We start from the raw sequence: 20,572 nt of genomic DNA, 5'->3' as shown, positions 1-20,572 counted from the left end.
AGTGGTAGGAATAGTTTAGTCTTAGTATTATATGCATGAGAAGTAAATAACTGTGTAATAATAAACGTGTCTTGTTTGAACTTACTAACTGGTGTATTGAGTCATTGATCTGAACTTGAACCTCGTGGCGGTATCATAAGGATACCTGGCGACTCTAGAGCTAAGGAATAAAACAGAGCCAATTGAGTGTTAAGCACACTCGCCCAGAACGAGCAACAGTACAGATCAATTGGAGGAGATAGATGGCAGAGCAATGTTCCTTCCAGGCTGTCCATGAGCACTTCATTAGACTCTAATCTCTATATACATGACATCAGATTCCCATTGAACAAAATCCCACACCTACCATCCTCTGTAACCTGTCATCATAGCTTTGTCTTGGTCACAATCCTGAACTAAAAGCCACCTCACAAAATTCCTTATCAACTTCAGGAAACAAGATACCCATTATTGTGTACAAAATTCAATTACTGACTGTTGAGCATTTAGTACCTGTCTTGCATGTGCTCTTGCCTGGCCTAGTTCTAAGTATAGTTATGCCAATGATTTCAGCATGGAGGATTGCTGACATCAGTACCCCCCACTGAAAGTCAGTAATCCTTGGGAGCCTGCCGGTAGCCTTGCAAGATACACTTGAGTTACTCTGTTTCCCAGAAGGCCCAGTTTCAGACTGCATCATCTCAGGACAGTAGTTAGGGCTGGCTTGCTGATGGATTGGATACCTCTGCCATGTTGGGAAGGATAGTTCCAAGCTCTGTGCATTGCTCTGGACAAGTTGGAACTATATTTCTGTAGGTTCCTTTTAGGTGGCACCAGGATCACTGTGCATCAAGAATTTCTGGGTGCATACTCATCATCATTTTCTGCACACCACCCCATCAAAGTTCTCATCTCAATCCTCTGCATCAAACCTCATGGGTGATCATGCCCACCAGGAAGGTGACATCTGCCACCTTGTCTTTCAGTGCTGTGTGTAGGGCACTCCTTTCTGGTGACTCACCACATGCAGATCTTGCCTCTAGAATACTCTCTCAAGTACTTTGTCAGTATCTGGTGGCTTTGAGTGTGATGACTGTGAAATTGAGTGACCGTGTTTCTTCATCATCTGTGTCCTCTGGGCCTTCATTCTCCTGCACCACTGCCTGACCTGATGGGAGCTCTTGGGTACCTGTCTCCGGTTCTATGCCTCCATTGTATGTCATGGAGTGCTGTGCAATTTATTTGGGTGATATGGCTGTCATGGTTGAATAACTGGCAGTGTACGTATGTGGGCGCTGTGAGGTTTGTGCGCACAGGCACTGAGGTGTGTTCATGAGGCTGTATCAGTGCAAAGTCAGTGTCACTGGCAATGCCTGTTGTCCATGCCTAATTACCCTTGAACCAAAGCTATAAATGAATGAATGAGTCGTGACTGATCAAGATTGTTAACAGGTAAGTAATGGAAGTGTGGTATATTGAGTAGTGTGTGAAGCGATTTGCTCAGTTGCAAGTTTATGCCATTTCAAGACGAATTTACTGAACTTAATCACAAATGTAAGGTTACTAAACGTCTGCTCAATAAGTGCTTTGGGTGATAAAGTTGCTACTGACTCTCTGGCTGTCTGCTCCCATTTCTTGAAGTGCCTGCCTGGGGGGCCCTCCTGACCCCTTGCAGGAAGCAGACTTCCCCCCGCCCACCCCTTGCACCAGTGCCTGAAATGCTACATCAGAAAATCTGGGAGCCTGCTTTCCCCTTGCTGTGCCAATTGTCAATGATTCTTCCCCAGCGACTCCCAGCATCGCTCCAAGCAAATTGTACCTCTCCTTTTAAGAAGTAAAAATTGGCTTCAGCTAGAGCAGGCTAACTCCTAAGTGGAGCTAGGCATACAGTCGCTCAATATTGCACATAGCATGGCACTGTCATGTGAATGAGCTGGCAGCACAAAGTTTGCATTCTGCCTGCTGTGCTTTGAACGAATTGGAGTTATTTACAGGTCACAGTCCCTGCACTAGTTTGTGGGCATAATTGAATTTTCAAACTGTTATACCGGTCAATTCACTGTGAGACCGTGAGAACAAGTGAACATTAGGCTTTAATATCCATGAACTTGCCTGCCAGAGTCGGCTGTACAAATGAGTGCCAGCCACAGGTGGCCAGACTATATATGGCCTCGGTGAGGGTGGAGCCAGAGGCGGAGCCCACCGGGGTTCCTGGAAGTAGCCCATATCATCACTTCCAGGTCATGGGTCATCATTATACAGACAGTACAGACAGCTCATGCATTAGGTGAAGTACGTTCACCACACAAACAATTAAAATTAACCCTGATAATTCAACTTGAAAGCTAACTCAGATAAATAGTTAATTTGCAAGAACTATATTATTATCTATTTCTTGAGGAAGTTATTTTGATATTGTGGTGTTGTTTTAAATAGTGCTATATTAGTCTTCCTGGTGCGTTCCAAAGGCTACATTTCTGCAGTGTTAACATCAACTTTTTTTAAGCCCCATTATTGTTATTCACTGGGCAGATGCGTTTTTAAAAATCAGTTTTTTTTTTTTGCATCATCCATTTTTGTACTTGAATAATCAGATATAATACTTTGAATATACAAAAGTTTCTTTTGAAAAGCACACCTCCATCCAAATGGTAAGATTTTAAAATAAACCTTTGCAAAGTATTCTGCTAACATTAAAAACAACTATAGAATCGTAAAATCCCGACAGTACATTTGACCCTCCGACAGAGCACCCTACCGAGGCTAACTTCCCTGCCCTATCCCTACAACCCCACCAAACCTGCATTTCCCTGGACACTAAGGGGCAATTTATATTTTGGCCGATCCACCTGACCTGCATATCTTTGGACTATGGGAAGAAACTGGAGCACTCGGAGGAAACCCATGCAGACATGGAGAGGAAGTGCAAACTCCATACATGTAAACTATTTTTGAGGATTGGGTGGTGCGTTTGTACCATCCAAACGTGGTTTTTGAGGGAATTGCATTCTGTCTGGGCATGTATCCAATTTTGACTTCATTATTGAACTGAAAGTGGCTGGAACCAAAGTGGTAAAGAGTTTGCTAGAAACACAAATACTCATAGATTAAGTAAGACTTTGCATCAGTATGAGTACATCCGATTATTCTTGCTTTCTTCTGAAGGTGTTAATGTAGATGGTATACAACCCATTGTGTGAAAAATCTAATTTTGTGCGTGCTGATTTCTATGAACTTGAACACCAAGTTGGTCAGCCAGAGACATGAAAGTGACGCGGCTTTTGTTTATGAGAGGTCAGCAGTATTTTTTTTACTGAATGCAAACATTTGACATGTTCTGAACTGGCACATGTTTTGGGTCCCTCGACTAAAAATTGGATGTGTCTCTGAGTCCCCATTGGCTCTGAACAAGGAACATTTCCTTATCCTGACAGCTGGCTTCACAGATATGGCTACTTGACATTGACAGTGTTTACATGGTAACCGTGACTGGAATTGCAGCCACAGCTTTTGGTGTACGTGATATACTTGGGGCTGTTAATGTTTAACTTTTTAACAGTTGGTTGGGAGAAATCATTAATAGCCAAATTTTGCATTCGTTGGGGGTGGGGAGAGTGCAGAGCTGCAGTTTCTATGACCAGCGCCCTCTTGCTGCAGTAGTAGGATCGTCAGCACTGCACGACAACTGCTGAGCTTGCCAGCTCAGTGTGAGCAGAACTATTTTTGGGCAGCCAGTGCACTCCCATAATCTTGTCAATAATGATACGGATGAATTTAAACTTCAAACCGTAGAACTCATCTGTTATTTTGCTTTTTGCAGCTTGGCAGTTCTTGTCTTTTCCCTGCTGTCATTGTGGAGCATGTACCCAATGCAGACCTGCTGCAGGACTATTCTGGTCTTGCTTGTGATGACGGAACTAATGGAATGATTAATGACAGTTCACTGGATGTCGCCGAAGAACAGGTTATTGGAGAGGACATCATGCTTTCAGGTTAGTGTGCTCTACTTTTCTATTAATGCTGGTTTATAATCATTGGGATTAGTGGGAAAGATTCTCCCCCGACAGCAAAAAATGAGAAAAAAATGTTAGAATGTAAGAATGAAGTTACATCTTTCCCAGGAACGACGATCATCGCCAGATTGCCGCTTGATCATTTCCCTTGACTTGGTGCTGCCCCATTCTTCTTCCAAGTCCTTCTAAGCCCATTGTTTCCAGAAACGTGGAGCACCGTGTCCCTGGAAGAACTCTGTCACAACAGAGCAAAGTTGGGAGATGGGGACGTACATGCTTTCTCTCTCTCTCTCTTCCCCCCCCCCCCCCCCCCCCCCCCCCCCCGGTTCCAGTTTCTTACGTCAACAAGTGCCATTTGCTAAGTTTAACGTTGTAGTTTGAATGTTAGCGAATGGGTGGTAAGGAAGATAATCAGGTTAGGGTGGTAGTCAGATCTGGGGGAGAGGGTGCAAATGGGAGGGTGGTGGAGCTGGGTGATCGGTCAGGTTTTGGTAATTGGGGGTCAGTGAGAGTGATGGTAGGGGGAGAGGGGTCAGGCTAAGTTTAATCTGTCTAACGTTTCCTTGGTAACTATTCAGATGAGTACCATGGAACTGTCCAAAGTTTCTGAAAGTAGCGCAGAGTTGCATTGATTCACCGAGGGTCCTGGGGAGCAGGTTAATTGCCATTAGAAGTTTGACATTCCTGGGCAATTCCCATGTAGGTCAGTGCATCAGGACTTCTATAGGGTCCAGGCGCATACTCACCCTCATGTCTGGTCCCTGACAATCCCAGAGACCAGAGAATTTGGACCAATATCTACTTAAATGTCAGTGTAAGGTATATCTATGAAGTTTTTTTTGTGTCCAAAGAAAAAGGGGAATGTTCTGTTTTGTGGTTTGAAGTATAAGTTGCGAACAAAAATAGTGTAAAAGTACTTTCGGCCTTTTGTTACAGTAAAAGTTTTTAAATGTGTCATCCGTTCAGCTGCAGTAATGTGGCGGCAAATGTTGAGGTACAGGCCAATTCTGTTGGCCATATCATTTCTAACATCACTGTTACGTTGTTTTTCGATGTATTCATCATTTGAGCCTCCTTTGAACATCAATAAAACCATGCTTTTATGTGAAAAGTGTTAATGGCGGTAAGCATTTTATTTTGAACTATGTGATATTTTGAATCATTAGTTTTTAGCGTAGCAAGAGTTTCATAACGCAAGTGCTCGGTTATTTAATTCAAGCTTATTAAAAGTATGAATTACAGAAAACTTTATTTTCCTCTGACTGGGTGATGGTTTATCGAGGCGACATTGTTTTTCTCGATTTATATTGATAACCTAGAGCAGGGTGCACACATATGCAAGACTTGGAAGAAAGAAGGTGGACTAACTGAAAATGTAGATAGATCTCCTGAGAACGAGGGTGAATCTCCAGGAGCATTGTGAGGGCTGGAAGGTGGACCCTTCCAGGACACTGAATCTGGAAGGTCCATTGCAGATGCTCCCCGGACCCACCATTGTGGTGGCCTCCATCCCAAACTCAGGAGGGAGTCCCAGGCTTTGTCCGGGTGAGTCCCGACATCACGTCACGTTGTATGAACGTGTTTCACGGTGGCGTGTTTTCCCACCGGCATCGTGGAGAATCAGGCGTCGAGAGTCGGGCCTTCAACTTTAACACGTTAACGGGATGCAAATAAGGTTCACACCGTCCTCTGGTGGGTTTTCTGACCTATCATGGCTGGCACCCGCAGAAGATCCCACTATAAATTCATAAAGCATAAAGGCTTGAAATCCATTTCTTGCCCTCGCACCATATTTTCCCACCATGCCCGTCACACTGATGGGGGCTTGGGAGAATTCAACCAATTGTGCTGAATGGCCTCCTTCTGTGCTGTAACTATTCTGGGCGGGATTCTCTCAGCCCGGGGCCGGCCGGAGAATCCCCGCGAATCGCTCCATGCCGCACGACACTGGCACGCAGAGTGGAGAATCGGCGCCATTGGCGGTGGCGTGGTTGGCGTGGCGCCGGTCGGGGGCTGCTCTATGTGGCAGCCCTGCCAACTCTCGGCCCGGGATGGGCCGAGCAGCCGTCGTAAAAAACTCAAGTCCTGCTGGCGCCGTTCACACCTGCTCTCAGCCGGTGGGACCTTGGCATGGAAGGGTCCAGGGGCGGCCTGTGGGGTGGGGGGGTGGGGGTAGGGGGGTTCTGACTCGGGAGGGGCCCTCCATGTGGCCTGGCCCGCGATCGGGGCCCACCGATCGGCAAACCGGCCTCTCTGGCTGGGGGCCTCCTTTCTTACGCGCCGGCCCCCATAGCCCTGCGCCATGTTGCGTTGGGGCTGCGCGTTGAAGGGAGCCACTGCGCATGCGCACGTTGGCGACGGAGCTATTGCGCATGTGCAGATCCCACGGCGCCCAGTTCACGACAGGATCAGCAGCCGGAGCGGCGTGAACCAACCCAGTGCTGTGCTGGTCCCCTGTAGGGGCCAGAATTGCTAATCCTGAGGCCGTGTTGATGCCGTCGAGAAACGCAACGGTGTTTCCGAAGACGTCAACACTTAGCCTCAGGATCACAGAATCCTGCCCTCTATGTTTCAAGACTCAAAACAATGAATGAACTTGATAAACACGTGAGGAAGACAGTAGTATATGATCAAGTCAGTGGGATTGAGTGGACATTTTTAGATCAAAAGAGTTTGGATGGGGTGGTGTTTGTGCAGTGTGTCCAGGCAGCTTTTCTAACACAGTATGTATATTGTCCGACAAGAGGGGAGGCCATATTGGATTTGGTACTTGGCAAGTGATAGATGTGTTAGTGGGGGAGAGTTTTGGAGATAGTGACCACAATTCTGTGACTTTCACTTTAGTAATGGAGAGGGATAGGTGCGTGCAACAGGGCAAGGTATACAATTGGGTGAAGGGTAAATACGATGCTGTCAGGCAAGAACTGAAGTGCATAAATTGGGAACATAGGCTGTCAGGGAAGGACACAATTGAAATGTGGAACTTGTTCAAGGAACAGATACTACTTGTCCTTGATATGTATGTCCCTGTCAGGCAGGGAAGAGATGGTCGAGTGAGGGAACCATGGTTGACAAGAGAGGTTGAATGTCTTGTTAAGAGGAAGAAGGATACTTATGTAAGGCTGAGGAAACAAGATTCAGACAGGGTGCTGGAGGGATACAAGATAGCCAGGATGGAACTGAAGAAAGGGATTAGGAGAGCTAAGAGTAGGATCAAGGAAAATCCCAAGGCCTTTTACACATGTGAGAAATATGAGAATGACTAGAGCGAGGGTAGGTCCGATCAAGGACAGTAGCGGGAGATTGTGTATTGAGTCTGAAGAGATAGGAGAGGTCTTGAACAAGTACTTTTCTTCAGTATTTACCAATGAGAGGGTCCATATTGTTGGAGAGGAAAGTGTGAAACAGACTGGTAAGCTCAAGGAGATACTTTTTAGGAAGGAAGATGGGTTAGCATTTTGAAAAACTTGAGGATAGACAAGCCCCCCGGGCCTGATGGGATATATCCAAGGATTCTATGGGACGCAAGAGATAAAATTGCAGAGCCGTTGACAATGATCTTTTTGTCCTCACTGTCAACAGGGGTGGTACCAGGGGATTGGAGAGAGGCGAATGTCGTGCCCCTGTTCAAAAAAGGGAATAGGGATAACCCTGGGAATTACAGGCCAGTTAGTCTTTCTTCTGTGGTAGGCAAAGTAATGGAAAGGGTACTGAGGGATAGGATTTCTGAGCTTCTAGAAAGACACTGCTTGATTAGGGATAGTCAGCACGGATTTGTGAGGGGCAGGTCTTACCTTACAAGCCTTATTGAATTCTTTGAGGAGATAACCAAGCACGTGGATGAAGGTAAAGCAGTGGAGGTAGTGTTGTTGCACGTTTTACTATGGGCGTAAAACGCGTTTATTGGAGTGTATTAACACGCCTCCGAGTTCGACGTGTGCTTAACACTGCTAGGCTCTGTTCTATGTAATTATTTAGCTCTGGAGTCGCCAGTTGCCGTATAGGCAACGTCACAAGTATTCCAAGGTCAAGTTCAAAGTAATAAAGACGATACACCGATTAGTCAAGTTCAAACGATCAATATTTATTATACAGTTAATAATAAATGCTCATGCACACACTAAGAGACTAAGCTATAACTAAACTTAAGCAAACAGAATACTTATCTAACAGGAACAGGCAAGGTCAGAGAACGAGGCCTTCGTCCTGGTTTTGTCTGCAGCCTTCAGCAAGCGTTCTGGTACTTGGGAGTCTAGTGGGCTTGGATCGCGTAGCGAGCGTTGAACTTACGGTTTCGGCGGCTGGTGCTCAACGGCTGGAGTCAGGATGCCAGGTGTCAGTCAGAGCCGGAGCACGGGTTTAACAGACCGGACAACACGAGGTCCCTATCTTTTATAGGGGTTCCGTTGTCCTTCCCTCTTCTCGGGCGGGCTCTACCTATTGGATCAATTTCTTATCGATACTGGATTAGTTCCCCAATGCGAGGGGGTCTCCGTGATGGAGGGGGCGTTTCTTATGTCCTTTTGTTTGGAGGTTTCTGGTGCCTCGATGTCTGGGTCTTGATTGGAATGTGTCCATTCAGAACCAAATGTATCTATTGTGTGGGTGTTCAAGTCTGATGGCCTCATTAGCATGCAAAGCGTTTTGCCATTTGCACCTAGCTAAGGTCTTTTCACCTGAGCCCAAACTGGTTTCTGCTGCTGCAGAATGCAAACTGCTCTTTGCAGACTGCTGTTCTGGCTAAACTGTCTGTTTCCCAGCAGTCTTCCATTTTAGTTTGGCTCAGTGTCCATTTTGCGTGGCCAGCATGGCTACATTCCCTCCTTGTGATCCTCACAATCATACTATTGTGAAGGATCACCTATGTACTTTGCCTCCTTGTGTTCTGACCTCTTGCCAGTTCCTGTTCTACTCTGTTCTAAACTATGGGAAGAAGAGAAAAAAAAATTTAACTAACATCTCTACTTGGCCCTATGTCAAAAGGGACATGCATTACTACAATTGGGAACCTCTACCTATCACTATTAACCTTAACTTAAACATTTAATCACTCTAAAACCTTAACCATTCACACCACAACATCACACTTCCCAACTCGGCAGTCGAGTATGGAACAATATAATACATGGCTGAATTTTTATTTACAGAGTGTTGTAATCAGTGAGGGGTTGAGGGGTTTGGTGGAATCCGAAGATGGGGGATTGCACTCTATAGATGGGTGAGGTGCTGGAACGAGAGGCTCTCCTCTTCCATTTCCTCAACCTGAGGGTCTGCACTAGGATGATGAGGATCGCGATCACCAACAGTGATTCGATTATGTAGGACATGGAGTACCACGTCATGAATTTAGTACACCAGGTCTGAACCTCGCTGATCAGAGCTGAGCACTGGGGGTTTGTTGTACTAACATTTACGGTGGGGGTTGTGGGGGAAACGTGTCTTGTTTCCACACATATACATATGACATTAAACAGTAATAAGTGGGCTTCCATCATCTTTTGTTGTTCTTCTTCTTTCTCTTCCTTCTTCCTCCGGTATTGACAATCCTGGCTTCGACCTCTGTCTCGTCCTTTGAAACCTTTGGGATCAAGCACAGTATCTGTCAATACACAGTTTAAGACCTTTACTTGTTAGTGCATCTGTCTTTCAAATCCCAATTGACCCTTTAAAATGACTGGCTAAGTCACACCCTGTGACTCCCCTCATTTTTTTTTTTCAAAAAGCGAATTTAAAGACCAGCATACACCTAACAATCCTTCCTTCTGCGAGCCGTCTCGCAGGCTTTGCTGATTTACCATCCGAATGTTCCCGGATGTAAATAGCATGTGGGATGGTGGCCGAAGGGCTACCTAACCTAAAATGAAAACAAACTTGGAAACAAACATCCGAATGAGTTGCGTATGGGCCGCTACGGGTACGAGTTGGATGGAATCCCCGGGTAGGGCGTGCTGTGCCATACCCGAGCTTGGCTGACCAAGGGTTGGTTCTCCGACAGGGCGGGTCCTCAGTGCCGTTTGTCCACTGCCTGAGTAACCTGGAAAAAACGGGTACGAATGTGTTTACCATGACTTGCAGCCTCTATTTCGCCGAATAGAGGGGCACCTAAAAAACCAAGGGAGCCAAGATGCTCCAACTGAGGACATCACTGAAGTTCTCAGAGATATCTGCGGACAAGCTATTTGGCGTGTGGCCTTACAGCTTTGGAAAGGATCTCCAATCAAACCGAAGTTCTCAAAAGTTTCGGCAGACAAACTAACGTGCATGTGAGGTGGTCACAATCTTTTCAGCTGAAAAGAAGATGTCCATCCTCCAGCTGAACAATGTACATTCCTGAAACAAACAAACATAAAACGAAGACAAACATACGTGCAGGTTCCATCAGAAAGGACATCGTTTCCCTCAAACGATTCCTATCTTACATCATCTGGACACCTCACTTTGATTCTGCCTCTGTGAACAGGGTCACAAAGGGGTTGCCGTGTCGGGAGTCAGACACCGCGTCGTCCTGCTCTCCCGGATCCCACACCCTTGTGTGGATCAGGCATGCTATTTTGGAATTGTGTGACCGGGGGTCACTCTCGTCATTGCGGACAAGTCTGTAGGAATTGTCCCTGTGCCATTGTGTAGTGTCGAGTGTGTTGTCGGGGTAGTCGGGGTCGGGTGGTGGTTCTGGGTTTTTAAGGTAAGTGACTTCCATGGGGTCACTGGAGTCGGGGTCGTAGTTGGTGCAATGTGGGCTGTATGGCTGTGTGGTGTCGCTGTCTTCAGAGGCAGTGTCTGTCCTACTGTCTCTGCTGTGGCAGCTTGTGGGCGTGTCGGGGCGTGGTCTGTTGTGGTCAGTGGGCGGAGTCGTGGGCGAGTCCGTTGATGAACTGGTCTGTGAGGGGGATGGTGGAAAAGTGTTTCTGGTGGGCGGGGTGAAGTGTTCTGCTGCATCCAGCAGGACATGGTGAGCATGGTTGGCCTGTGTTCCATATGCCTTTAACTGGTTTATATGGAACCACGCGGTCTTCCCATTAGGATATTTGATCCTGTAAACGGAGGGGCTAATTTTGTCCGAAATTGAGTAGGGACCGGAATATTTTGGAGCCAAAAAACTGCTGGGGTTATAAACAGATAACATTACCTGTTGCCCAACCTGGAATTCTGTGGTGTGTACGGTCTTATTGAAACAGGCAGTCCGTTGCTGTCGGCGTTTCCCTAGCTGGACTGCGGCTGCGAGCTGTGCAGACCTCACAGTCTCAACTAGATCTTTAACTGCCTTTTCATGTGTGAGGGCCGTCACTTCGGGGCTTGTCATGTCCAGTCCTAAAAGGAATTCTGTACCTTTCATAGGGCGTCCGGTCATGAGTGTGTGTGGTGTGTATCCTGTCGATGTGGAGACAGTGTTCCTTATGAACATAAGTGCAAATGGGAGCACTGAATCCCATGTGGAATTATTCTCTTGAACCATTTTCCTAAGGGTAGTTTTTAGGGTCCGATTCATGCGCTCCACAATCCCGCTGGACTGTGGATGATACGCAATATGAAAATTTTGTTTGATGCCAAATATTGTCAGGACGTTCCTCATGACCCGTCCTGTAAAGTGAGATCCCTGGTCCGAATCGATACTTCGGGGTAAACCCCATCTCGTGAAGATGTGGTGGGTCAGGATCTTTGCAGCTGTCTTAGCTGTGTTTGTTCGTGAGGGAAATGCCTCTACCCACTTGGTAAAGGTGTCTATCACCACCAGAACGTATTTATAGCCATTCCGACAAGGGGGCAATGGACCTATAAAATCGATCTGGAGGTTTGTCCAAGGGCCGTTAACTGGGCGAGTATGCCGAAGTTGTGCTTTCTTAGAATACCGCTCCGGGTTATTCTGAGCACAAATCAGGCAATTCTCTATGTAGTGCGTTACATCATTCCTGAGATTAGGCCACCAACAGAGTTGCCTGAGGTGCCTCGTTGTTGCATCAATTCCCTGATGCCCGTGTCCGTCATGGAACAAGGCAATCATCTGATTCCTGTCCTGCTGTGGGACCACATAAAGTTGGTCCTTAATGATCACACCCTCATGTGTGGTCAGTGCGTGTTTAAAGTGCTCGTAAGCAGGCACAAAGTTTCCCTTGAAAACCTCCCTGAGGTCTCCGTCCTGTTTCTGTGCTGCCACGAGATCTTTAATATCAGTCTGTGAGACTTGGACTGCGCTCACAGGGGCGCTAGCTGGTGCGCTAGCTGGGGGGGTCCATAAGTGTCCTCTCCTGGAACCTGTCTTAGCCAACGCGTCGGCTTTTACATTCCCAGGGGGTGATGACCTATGGTGGCTTCGAACTTTTATAATGCCGAAGGTCCTGTCCTTCGCTTTCTCTAGGATATGCTGGAGTAAGGGGGCTGATGGAAGGGGTTTTCCGTCTGCGGAGACAAAACCTCGTGTCCTCCACAGGGGCAGAAAATCGGTTAAACTGTTACAGACATATAAGCTGTCTGAATATATGTCTGCTGGGCTGGGGAAAGAATCGGGGTGGTCCACTATGTACGCTATGGCTGCTAGCTCTGCTGCCTGTGCGCCTAAGTGACCTGGTAACTTAAGAGCTATCTCTTCGAGAGCGCGCCCCTGCGCGTCCTCTACATAGATGCCGCATCCTGTGATACGCTCACCATTTAAAACTGTGGAGGAACCGTCTACATAAATCCTCAAGGGTCCACACGTGTCTGTGGGCTGGGGGCTTTGTTTCGGGTTCCCTATCTTCCTGGGGGGTGTTTTTGCTAAAAAGGGTCCTGTGTTATGCAGGGGAGCTACAATTTCACAGTCATGGGGCTGTCCGGGGTATTGGAGGTTGTCGGCTAAGTATGTGTGTGTGCGTGTCCGTTTTACAGTAATGTCCCGTCCTTGTAAAAGTAGGGTCCACCTAGCTGCCCTAATCTGGCTAACTGAACCGTCCTTCAGTCGACCGTCTAGTAGTAGCTGTGTGGGTGTGTGTTCGGTCAGAATAGTAATGGGGTTGAGTCCGGTTATGTATGAGAAATACTGTACTGCCCAGAAGACAGCAAGGAGGTGCCTCTCACAGGCCGAAAATCCTTGTTCTACTGGGTCTAACAGTCGGGAGGCATAAGCCACTGGTCTTAGCTGCTCGTGCCGTTCCTGAAGCAACACGGCCGAGAGGGTCAGATCTGTGCTAGCTACCTCGATTGCGTACGGGGAAAGTTGGTCGGGGACTAGCAGCGCGGGTGCTGCACTAAGGGCTCGTTTTAACTCTTCCACAGCGCCTGTATGCTGCGGAAGCCATTCCCAGGGGGCTCCTTTCTTAAGGAGGTCTGAAAGTGGGGCGGCTTTTGTCGCGAATCCGTCGATGTGGTTCCGACAATAGCCAACCAGTCCTAAAAACGACCGGAGGGCTGAAACATTCTGGGGAAGGGGCAATTTGACAATCGAATCAATTCTTTTGAATTCGATTTCGCGTTTGCCGTGCGTGATGACTGATCCCAAATACATCACTTTACTTTCCAATATTTGGGCCTTTTTCGGGTTAACTTTACAGCCAATTTCAGTTAAGAGTTCCAGGAGTTCGGCCAGAAGCGAAATGTGCTCTGCCTTTGTGTCTGTCTGCAGTAGTAGGTCGTCTACGTACTGTACCAGACATTCGGGTCGGGAAAATTTTTCTAATCCACTTGCCAGCTGTCGGTGGAAAATGGAGGGTGAATTGTGGAATCCTTGTGGGAGGCATGTCCACGTGTACTGCTGTGTTTTAAAAGTGAATGCGAATTTGTATTGGCACGCTTTTGCCAATGGTATTGACCAGAATCCATTACTGATGTCCAATACCGTGAAGTACTTGGCGTTGAGACCCTGCTTGAGCATGGTCTCGGGACTAGTAGCTACCGTTGGGGCTACTGCGGGGGTTACTTTGTTGAGTTCCCGATAATCGATGGTCAGACGCCATGATCCATCGGGCTTCCTCACTGGCCAAATAGGGGCATTGCTGGTGGAGGCTACCGTTCTCAGTACACCTTGGTCCAACAAGCTACCTATAACCTTTTCTATTTCCACCTCTGCCTCGAGGGGAAATCTATATTGCTTTTGCGGTCGGGGGTCCTGTCCGGTAACATGAACTGGTCCAGTCATTCTGCCACAGTCATGACGGTGACTTGCAAATGCTGTCCTGTGTTTGTTTAGTAGGGCCTTAATTTGTCTGTCGGTGTGGAGTGTAGTCAGGTCGAATGAGTACTCTCCCACTGCGCTAATCCGATTAGCGTAGTCTCCTACTGTGAGGGTGGCTGGGGCTCTGTCTGATCTCGCCATTCGCCAGACACACTGGTTCACTGGGTCGAACGACAAGCTATGAGCGTTCATAAAATCTATCCCCAGGATGTGTTCTGCTGTCCGGGGAAGATTTACTAAAACTACGGGGTGTCTTGTGGAAATGTTCCCTAGCTGGATCGCTACGGGTGCTGTGATATGTCCCTGCTGCGAGTGTCCGGTGAACCCGCTAAGTGTGATGGTGGAGGTGGTCGGCCACGTGTCTGAGTGTGCCGTGGTTGTGGAGTTAATGGTGGTGCGGGATCCTCCTGTGTCCCACAGTAACTCTATGGGCTTCCCTTTGACTTTTGCCGTGACTACGGGCCTCCCTGATGAGTCCCATAGTGTGTCACAGACCCAAGTGGGGGAGCCCGAACACCGTCAGTTCGTCTCGTCCACATTGGTGGGTCCTGACTGTACTACTACATTGTGGATGGGTTTTGCCTTGTTGCGGTTCAGAGTGCCTGTCTGCTGGCCTCTCTGAGATCGCTGGGGTGCTTGGCACTCTTTTGCCCAATGCCCTAACTGTCCACAGTTATAGCATTCCTGACCTTTCTGCTGAGGGCTGCTCTTGCCTTCGTTTACCCATGCGGGCTTCTGGTGCTCTCTGACTGCTTGGATATCTGCAGCAGCCTGAGCCTCTTCTGGGGATCTAACGTTTCCTTTTGCCTGAAGCGATTGCTCCCAAGCGCGGGACAATCTTTTCAGGACCCATTTTTCGTTATGGGCCTCTTCTGAGGGGTCGTAACTATTGCAAGCGCTCTGTCCTGCTTCTGTTGCGTGTGAGATAATTGTGCGCGTCCACTTAACCATGTTTTCGCGGGTTAAATGCGCTCTATCTAGCTGTCCGAAAACTGCGCTGAAATGAATCCACAGCCTTCCTGCGAATGCTGTGGGGTGTTCGGATCTCTTCTGCCTGCACTTATTCAATCCTTCTACGGGGTCACCTCTATTGTACCCGATGGCATCTAAAATGGCAGTTTGCATCTCCTCTAGGCTGCCTCCTGCCACGTTCTGTGGGTCGGGGAGGGCTGCCACTACACTCTGGTCTAAGCTCAGCACGGTGAGCTTAACCTGCTCTCTCTCATCCAGGCCGTACATGGTAGCCTGCTGTTTTACTTTAGCGAAGAACTGGTGGGGGTCTGCGGTGGGGAGGAACGGAGTGATCTTTTCACAAGCGTCCCTTAGCTGGGTTACTGTTAAAGGGGTGGTGTAAGTTATGTCTGGGGCGCCTTCTGATTCGGCTTTCCTCTGTGTGGTTACGGGATTCATGGGTGCGGTTATGATCTGAGCTGTGGGGGGTTGGGGTGCCTGTCGTTTCTGCTGAGCTGCTGGCGCACATGTTCCCTGAACATAACGCTGCGCTGTCTCGCTTAATTCCTGCCAATCTGGGGCATTTTCCCCATCTAACTGAGCTCCAAAGGTGCTTTGGAAGCCATTCTGCACCGAAAGCAGAGATTGCAGTTCCGCAATCTGTTTCCTGCATTTCGCGTGGTCAACTGTGCTTTGTCTTTGTTCGGTCGTTGCAGCGTGGAGTGCTCTCAAAGCTGCTTTGAGATCGGAACATTGCCTCTGCAATGCCTCCACCTGCTTTTCCGATTCCTGTCTTATCAGAACGGCACGTTGCACGTCCTGATAGGCTTTCTCATACTGGGTCTGGGAACTGTTCAGATGAGCTAGACAAGACTGGTGAGCCCTCTTGGCATCATCCACCTCTCTACCCTTCTCTGCCAACTTCCCTTTTAATTCCAGGTTTTCTTTCTCGATGTCCCTGACATCGACCTTACTCATTCGGTTCCTTTCCTCTAAATCTGCCCGGAGCGTCCTGATGACCTCCTCTGCGCCTCGCAACTGTGCCAAGCAGGACACAATCGCCATCGGCTTGCGTGCTTTACCTAAACTCTTTTTGTGTATTTGAGAGAGGTTCTCCCACCAAGTATGACCTATACTTCCGGGACCTGTCTCCTCATTTGCACAAAACTCTTTCCAAAGGGGCCATCCCTTTCCTTGTAAATATTTGCGGAGTTCCAGCTCCCACGTGGGACACTGGCCTACTCTGCTACTGCTGCTGGTCGCTGCGACCACAAACTTTGCTGGATCCATCAGACGTTCCATTGCCTGCATGGCCATTTCCTCTGACTCTCTTTTTATAATTTGGAACAGGGGGTTGCTGGGGTGGTGTTTCGTAAAAAGGGTACGGCTTACGCTATTTTCCGATCACAAAACTACCGAAAGTTTGTCGCAACAAAAAGCTTTCAGTTTTACCTTACAGCCCTGTTAGTACGCATGCACTAAACACACTTCCGAATTTCGCTTATTATTTTGAACACCTTGAATACTTGTGATCTCTTTCTTTCTCTGCAATTTGGAGTTCTAATTCAAATTTCAGGGTCCTGGACACTGTGGTGTTTCCACTTACAACAGGGTCCCGGCGGATGTCGCCACTAAATGTTGCACGTTTTACTATGGGCGTAAAACGCGTTTATTGGAGTGTATTAACACGCCTCCGAGTTCGACGTGTGCTTAACACTGCTAGGCTCTGTTCTATGTAATTATTTAGCTCTGGAGTCGCCAGTTGCCGTATAGGCAACGTCACAAGTATTCCAAGGTCAAGTTCAAAGTAATAAAGACGATACACCGATTAGTCAAGTTCAAACGATCAATATTTATTATACAGTTAATAATAAATGCTCATGCACACACTAAGAGACTAAGCTATAACTAAACTTAAGCAAACAGAATACTTATCTAACAGGAACAGGCAAGGTCAGAGAACGAGGCCTTCGTCCTGGTTTTGTCTGCAGCCTTCAGCAAGCGTTCTGGTACTTGGGAGTCTAGTGGGCTTGGATCGCGTAGCGAGCGTTGAACTTACGGTTTCGGCGGCTGGTGCTCAACGGCTGGAGTCAGGATGCCAGGTGTCAGTCAGAGCCGGAGCACGGGTTTAACAGACCGGACAACACGAGGTCCCTATCTTTTATAGGGGTTCCGTTGTCCTTCCCTCTTCTCGGGCGGGCTCTACCTATTGGATCAATTTCTTATCGATACTGGATTAGTTCCCCAATGCGAGGGGGTCTCCGTGATGGAGGGGGCGTTTCTTATGTCCTTTTGTTTGGAGGTTTCTGGTGCCTCGATGTCTGGGTCTTGATTGGAATGTGTCCATTCAGAACCAAATGTATCTATTGTGTGGGTGTTCAAGTCTGATGGCCTCATTAGCATGCAAAGCGTTTTGCCATTTGCACCTAGCTAAGGTCTTTTCACCTGAGCCCAAACTGGTTTCTGCTGCTGCAGAATGCAAACTGCTCTTTGCAGACTGCTGTTCTGGCTAAACTGTCTGTTTCCCAGCAGTCTTCCATTTTAGTTTGGCTCAGTGTCCATTTTGCGTGGCCAGCATGGCTACAGTGTACATGGATTTTAGTAAAGCATTTGGTAAGGTTCCCCATGGTAGGCTTATGCAGAAAGTAAGGAGGCACAGGATAGTGGGGAATTTGGCTAGTTGGATAACGAACTGGCTAACTGATAGAAGTCAGAGAGTGGTGGTGGATGGTAAATATTCAGCCTGGAGCCCAGTTACCAGTGGCATACTGCAGAGATCAGTTCTGGGTCCTCTGCTGTTTGTGATTTTCATTAACAACTTGGATGAGGGAGTTGAAGGGTGGGTCAGTAAATTTGCAGACGATACGAAGATTGGTGGAGTTGTGGATAGTGAGGAGGGCTGTTGTCGGCTGCAAAGAGACATAGATAGGATGCAGAGCTGGGCTGAGAAGTGGCAGATGGAGTTTAACCCTGAAAAGTGTGAGGTTGTCCATTTTGGAAGGACAAATATGAATGCGGAATACAGGGTTAACGGTAAGGTTCTTGGCAATGTGGAGGACCAGAGGGATCTTGGGGTCTATGTTCATAGATCTTTGAAAGTTGCCACTCAAGTGGATAGAGCTGTGAAGAAGGCCTATGGTGTGCTAGCATTCATTAGCAGAGGGATTGAATTTAAGAGCTGTGAGGTGATGTGCAGCTGTACAAAACCTTGTTAAGGACACATTGGAGTACTGTGTGCAGTTCTGGTCGCCTCATTTTAGGAAGGATGTGGAAGCTTTGGAAAGGGTGCAAAGGAGATTTACCAGCATGTTGCCTGGAATGGAGAGTAGGTCTTACAAGGAAAGGTTGAGTGTGCTAGGCCTTTTCTCATTAGAACGGAGAAGGATGAGGGGCGACTTGATAGAGGTTTATAAGATGATCAGGGGAATAGATAGAGTAGACAGTCAGACATTTTTTCCTCGGTCGGAACAAAACATTACAAAGGACATAAATTTAAGGTGAAGGGTGGAAGATATAGGAGGGATGTCAGAGGTAGGTTCTTTACCCAGAGAGTAGTGGGGGCATAGAATGCACTGCCTGTGGAAGTAGTTGAGTCGGAAACATTAGCAGCTATTGGATAGGTGCATGGATTACGGTACAATGCTGGGGTGTAGATTGATTTGTTATTAATCTTGGGCAAAGGTTCGGCACAACATCGTGGGCTGAAGGGCATGTTCTGTGATGTATTTTCTATGTTCTTAAGAAGGGTGGGAAGGCTTGTGTGGAATTTAAACACCAACATAGATGAAGTGAGCCAAGTGGCCTGTTTCTGTGCTGTAAATTCCATGTGAAGTAGCCAGCAGGGAATACAAACATTATATTGCATTTCACATCCTCAGGCCTTCACAACCAAGGAATTAATGTTCAGTAATAAACATAGCAGGGTGTTTGAGGATTTACCCATGTACCTCAAGTATATGTGTCTTACCGTAATACATATAATACTGCTAGTGGTGATTACCATATTCACCCCTGTTTAAAAAAAGAGTCCGGCGGGATGGTTGAAAATTTTTTTTACGAGTTCAGTCTGTCGGGTGCCTTGACCCTCCTCTGCGATCGCCTCAGTCCTGGTGATGATGTGGGCGCCGACATGGTCACCTGTGACTCCGGGAGCTTGTTCTACTCTTCCGAGTGGAACCAGATGGAGGACGAATCCTCCTGGGGAGGGGGCTGCGGTGAGGTTCGCTGGTAGGAGGGTGAGCAGCGCAGGGGTGAATGAGGCAACCGGAGGGGAGTGGGGGGGGTCAGGGTGTCGGGTCGGAGGCCGTGGGTGGGGATCCAGCGGGTGCCAGTCCCGGAGGGAGACTGTGTCCTGGCGCCCGTCGGGATGCGCCACGTAGGGTACTGTGGGTTCACGTGTAGGAGGTGGACCATTTCGACCAAAGGGACCGACTTATGGGTCCGCACATGCTTCCGGAGGAGGAAGGGTCCAGGAACTGTCAGCCATGTTAGGAGCGAAACCCTGGAGGTGGACTTCCTGGGAAAGGCAAAGTGACGTTCATGGGGAGTTCTGTTAATCGCGGTGCAGAGGAGCGATCGGATGGAGTGGAGCACGTCGGGGACGACCTCCTGCCAGCAGGAGACGGGGAGATTTTTAGACCGCAGGGCCAGCAGGACAGCCTTCCAGACCGTCCCGTTCTCCCTCTCCACCTGCCCGTTTCCCCGGGGGTTGTAGCTGGTCGTCCTGCTTGAGGCAATGCCCTTGCTGAGCAGGAACTGACGCAGCTCATCACTCATAAAGGAGAATTCCCGATTGCTGTGGACGTAGGTGGGGAAACCGAACAGAGTGAAGATACTGTGGAGGGCTTTAATGACCGTGGCAGAAGTCATATCGGGGCATGGGATAGCGAAAGGGAACCGGGAGTACTCATCTACCACGTTCAGAAAATACGCGTTGGAGGGGAGGGGCCCTTTGAAGTCCATGCTGAGGCGCTCAAAGGGGCGGGAGGCCTTCACCAGGTGTGGTCAATCTGGCCAGTAGAAGTGTGGCTTGCACTCCGTGCAGACCTGGCAGTCTCTGGTGACAGTCCTGACCTCCTCAATGGAGTAGGGCAGGTTGCGGGCCTTGATAAAATGTAAGAACCAGGTGACCCCCGGGTGGCAGACGTCATAGTGGAGGGCCCGAAGTCGGTCCACTTGTGCGCTGGCACATGTACCGCGGGATAGGGCATCAGGGGGCTTGTTGAGCTTCCCAGGGCGATACAAAATCTCGTAATTATAGATGGAGAGCTCGATCCTCAAGATCTTATCGTTTTTGATCTTGCCCCGCTGTGTGTTATTGAACATGAAGGCAACCGACCATTGGTCAGTGAGGATAGTGAATCTCCTGCCGGCCAGGTAATGCCTCCAATGCCGCACAGCTTCCACACTGGCTTGGGCCTCCTTTTCAACGGAGGAGTGCCGAATTTCAATGGCCATCCTGTGCTTCTCCCCAGTCTTTACCACTTGG

The 20,572-nt window shown here is 48.2% G+C and overlaps 1 protein-coding gene across 4 annotated transcripts in view; it reads left to right on the top strand.

Moving 5' to 3' along the window:
- Positions 1–20,572, top strand: part of LOC119977306 (ETS-related transcription factor Elf-1-like) — a 218,360-nt gene that overhangs the window by 100,914 nt on the left and 96,874 nt on the right. For all 4 annotated transcript variants that reach the window (XM_038818065.1, XM_038818062.1, XM_038818064.1 and 1 more), the window contains one exon: positions 3,800–3,971. In XM_038818065.1, coding sequence (XP_038673993.1) covers positions 3,800–3,971 — 172 coding nt within the window. The remainder of the gene's footprint in view (positions 1–3,799; positions 3,972–20,572) is intronic.

Source organism: Scyliorhinus canicula, chromosome 14 (assembly GCF_902713615.1).
Source record: "Scyliorhinus canicula chromosome 14, sScyCan1.1, whole genome shotgun sequence".
In the NCBI taxonomy this organism is placed as follows: Eukaryota; Metazoa; Chordata; class Chondrichthyes; order Carcharhiniformes; family Scyliorhinidae; genus Scyliorhinus; species Scyliorhinus canicula.
Note: the sequence above shows the minus strand (reverse complement) of the source record. Positions and strands in the feature narration are given on the sequence as shown.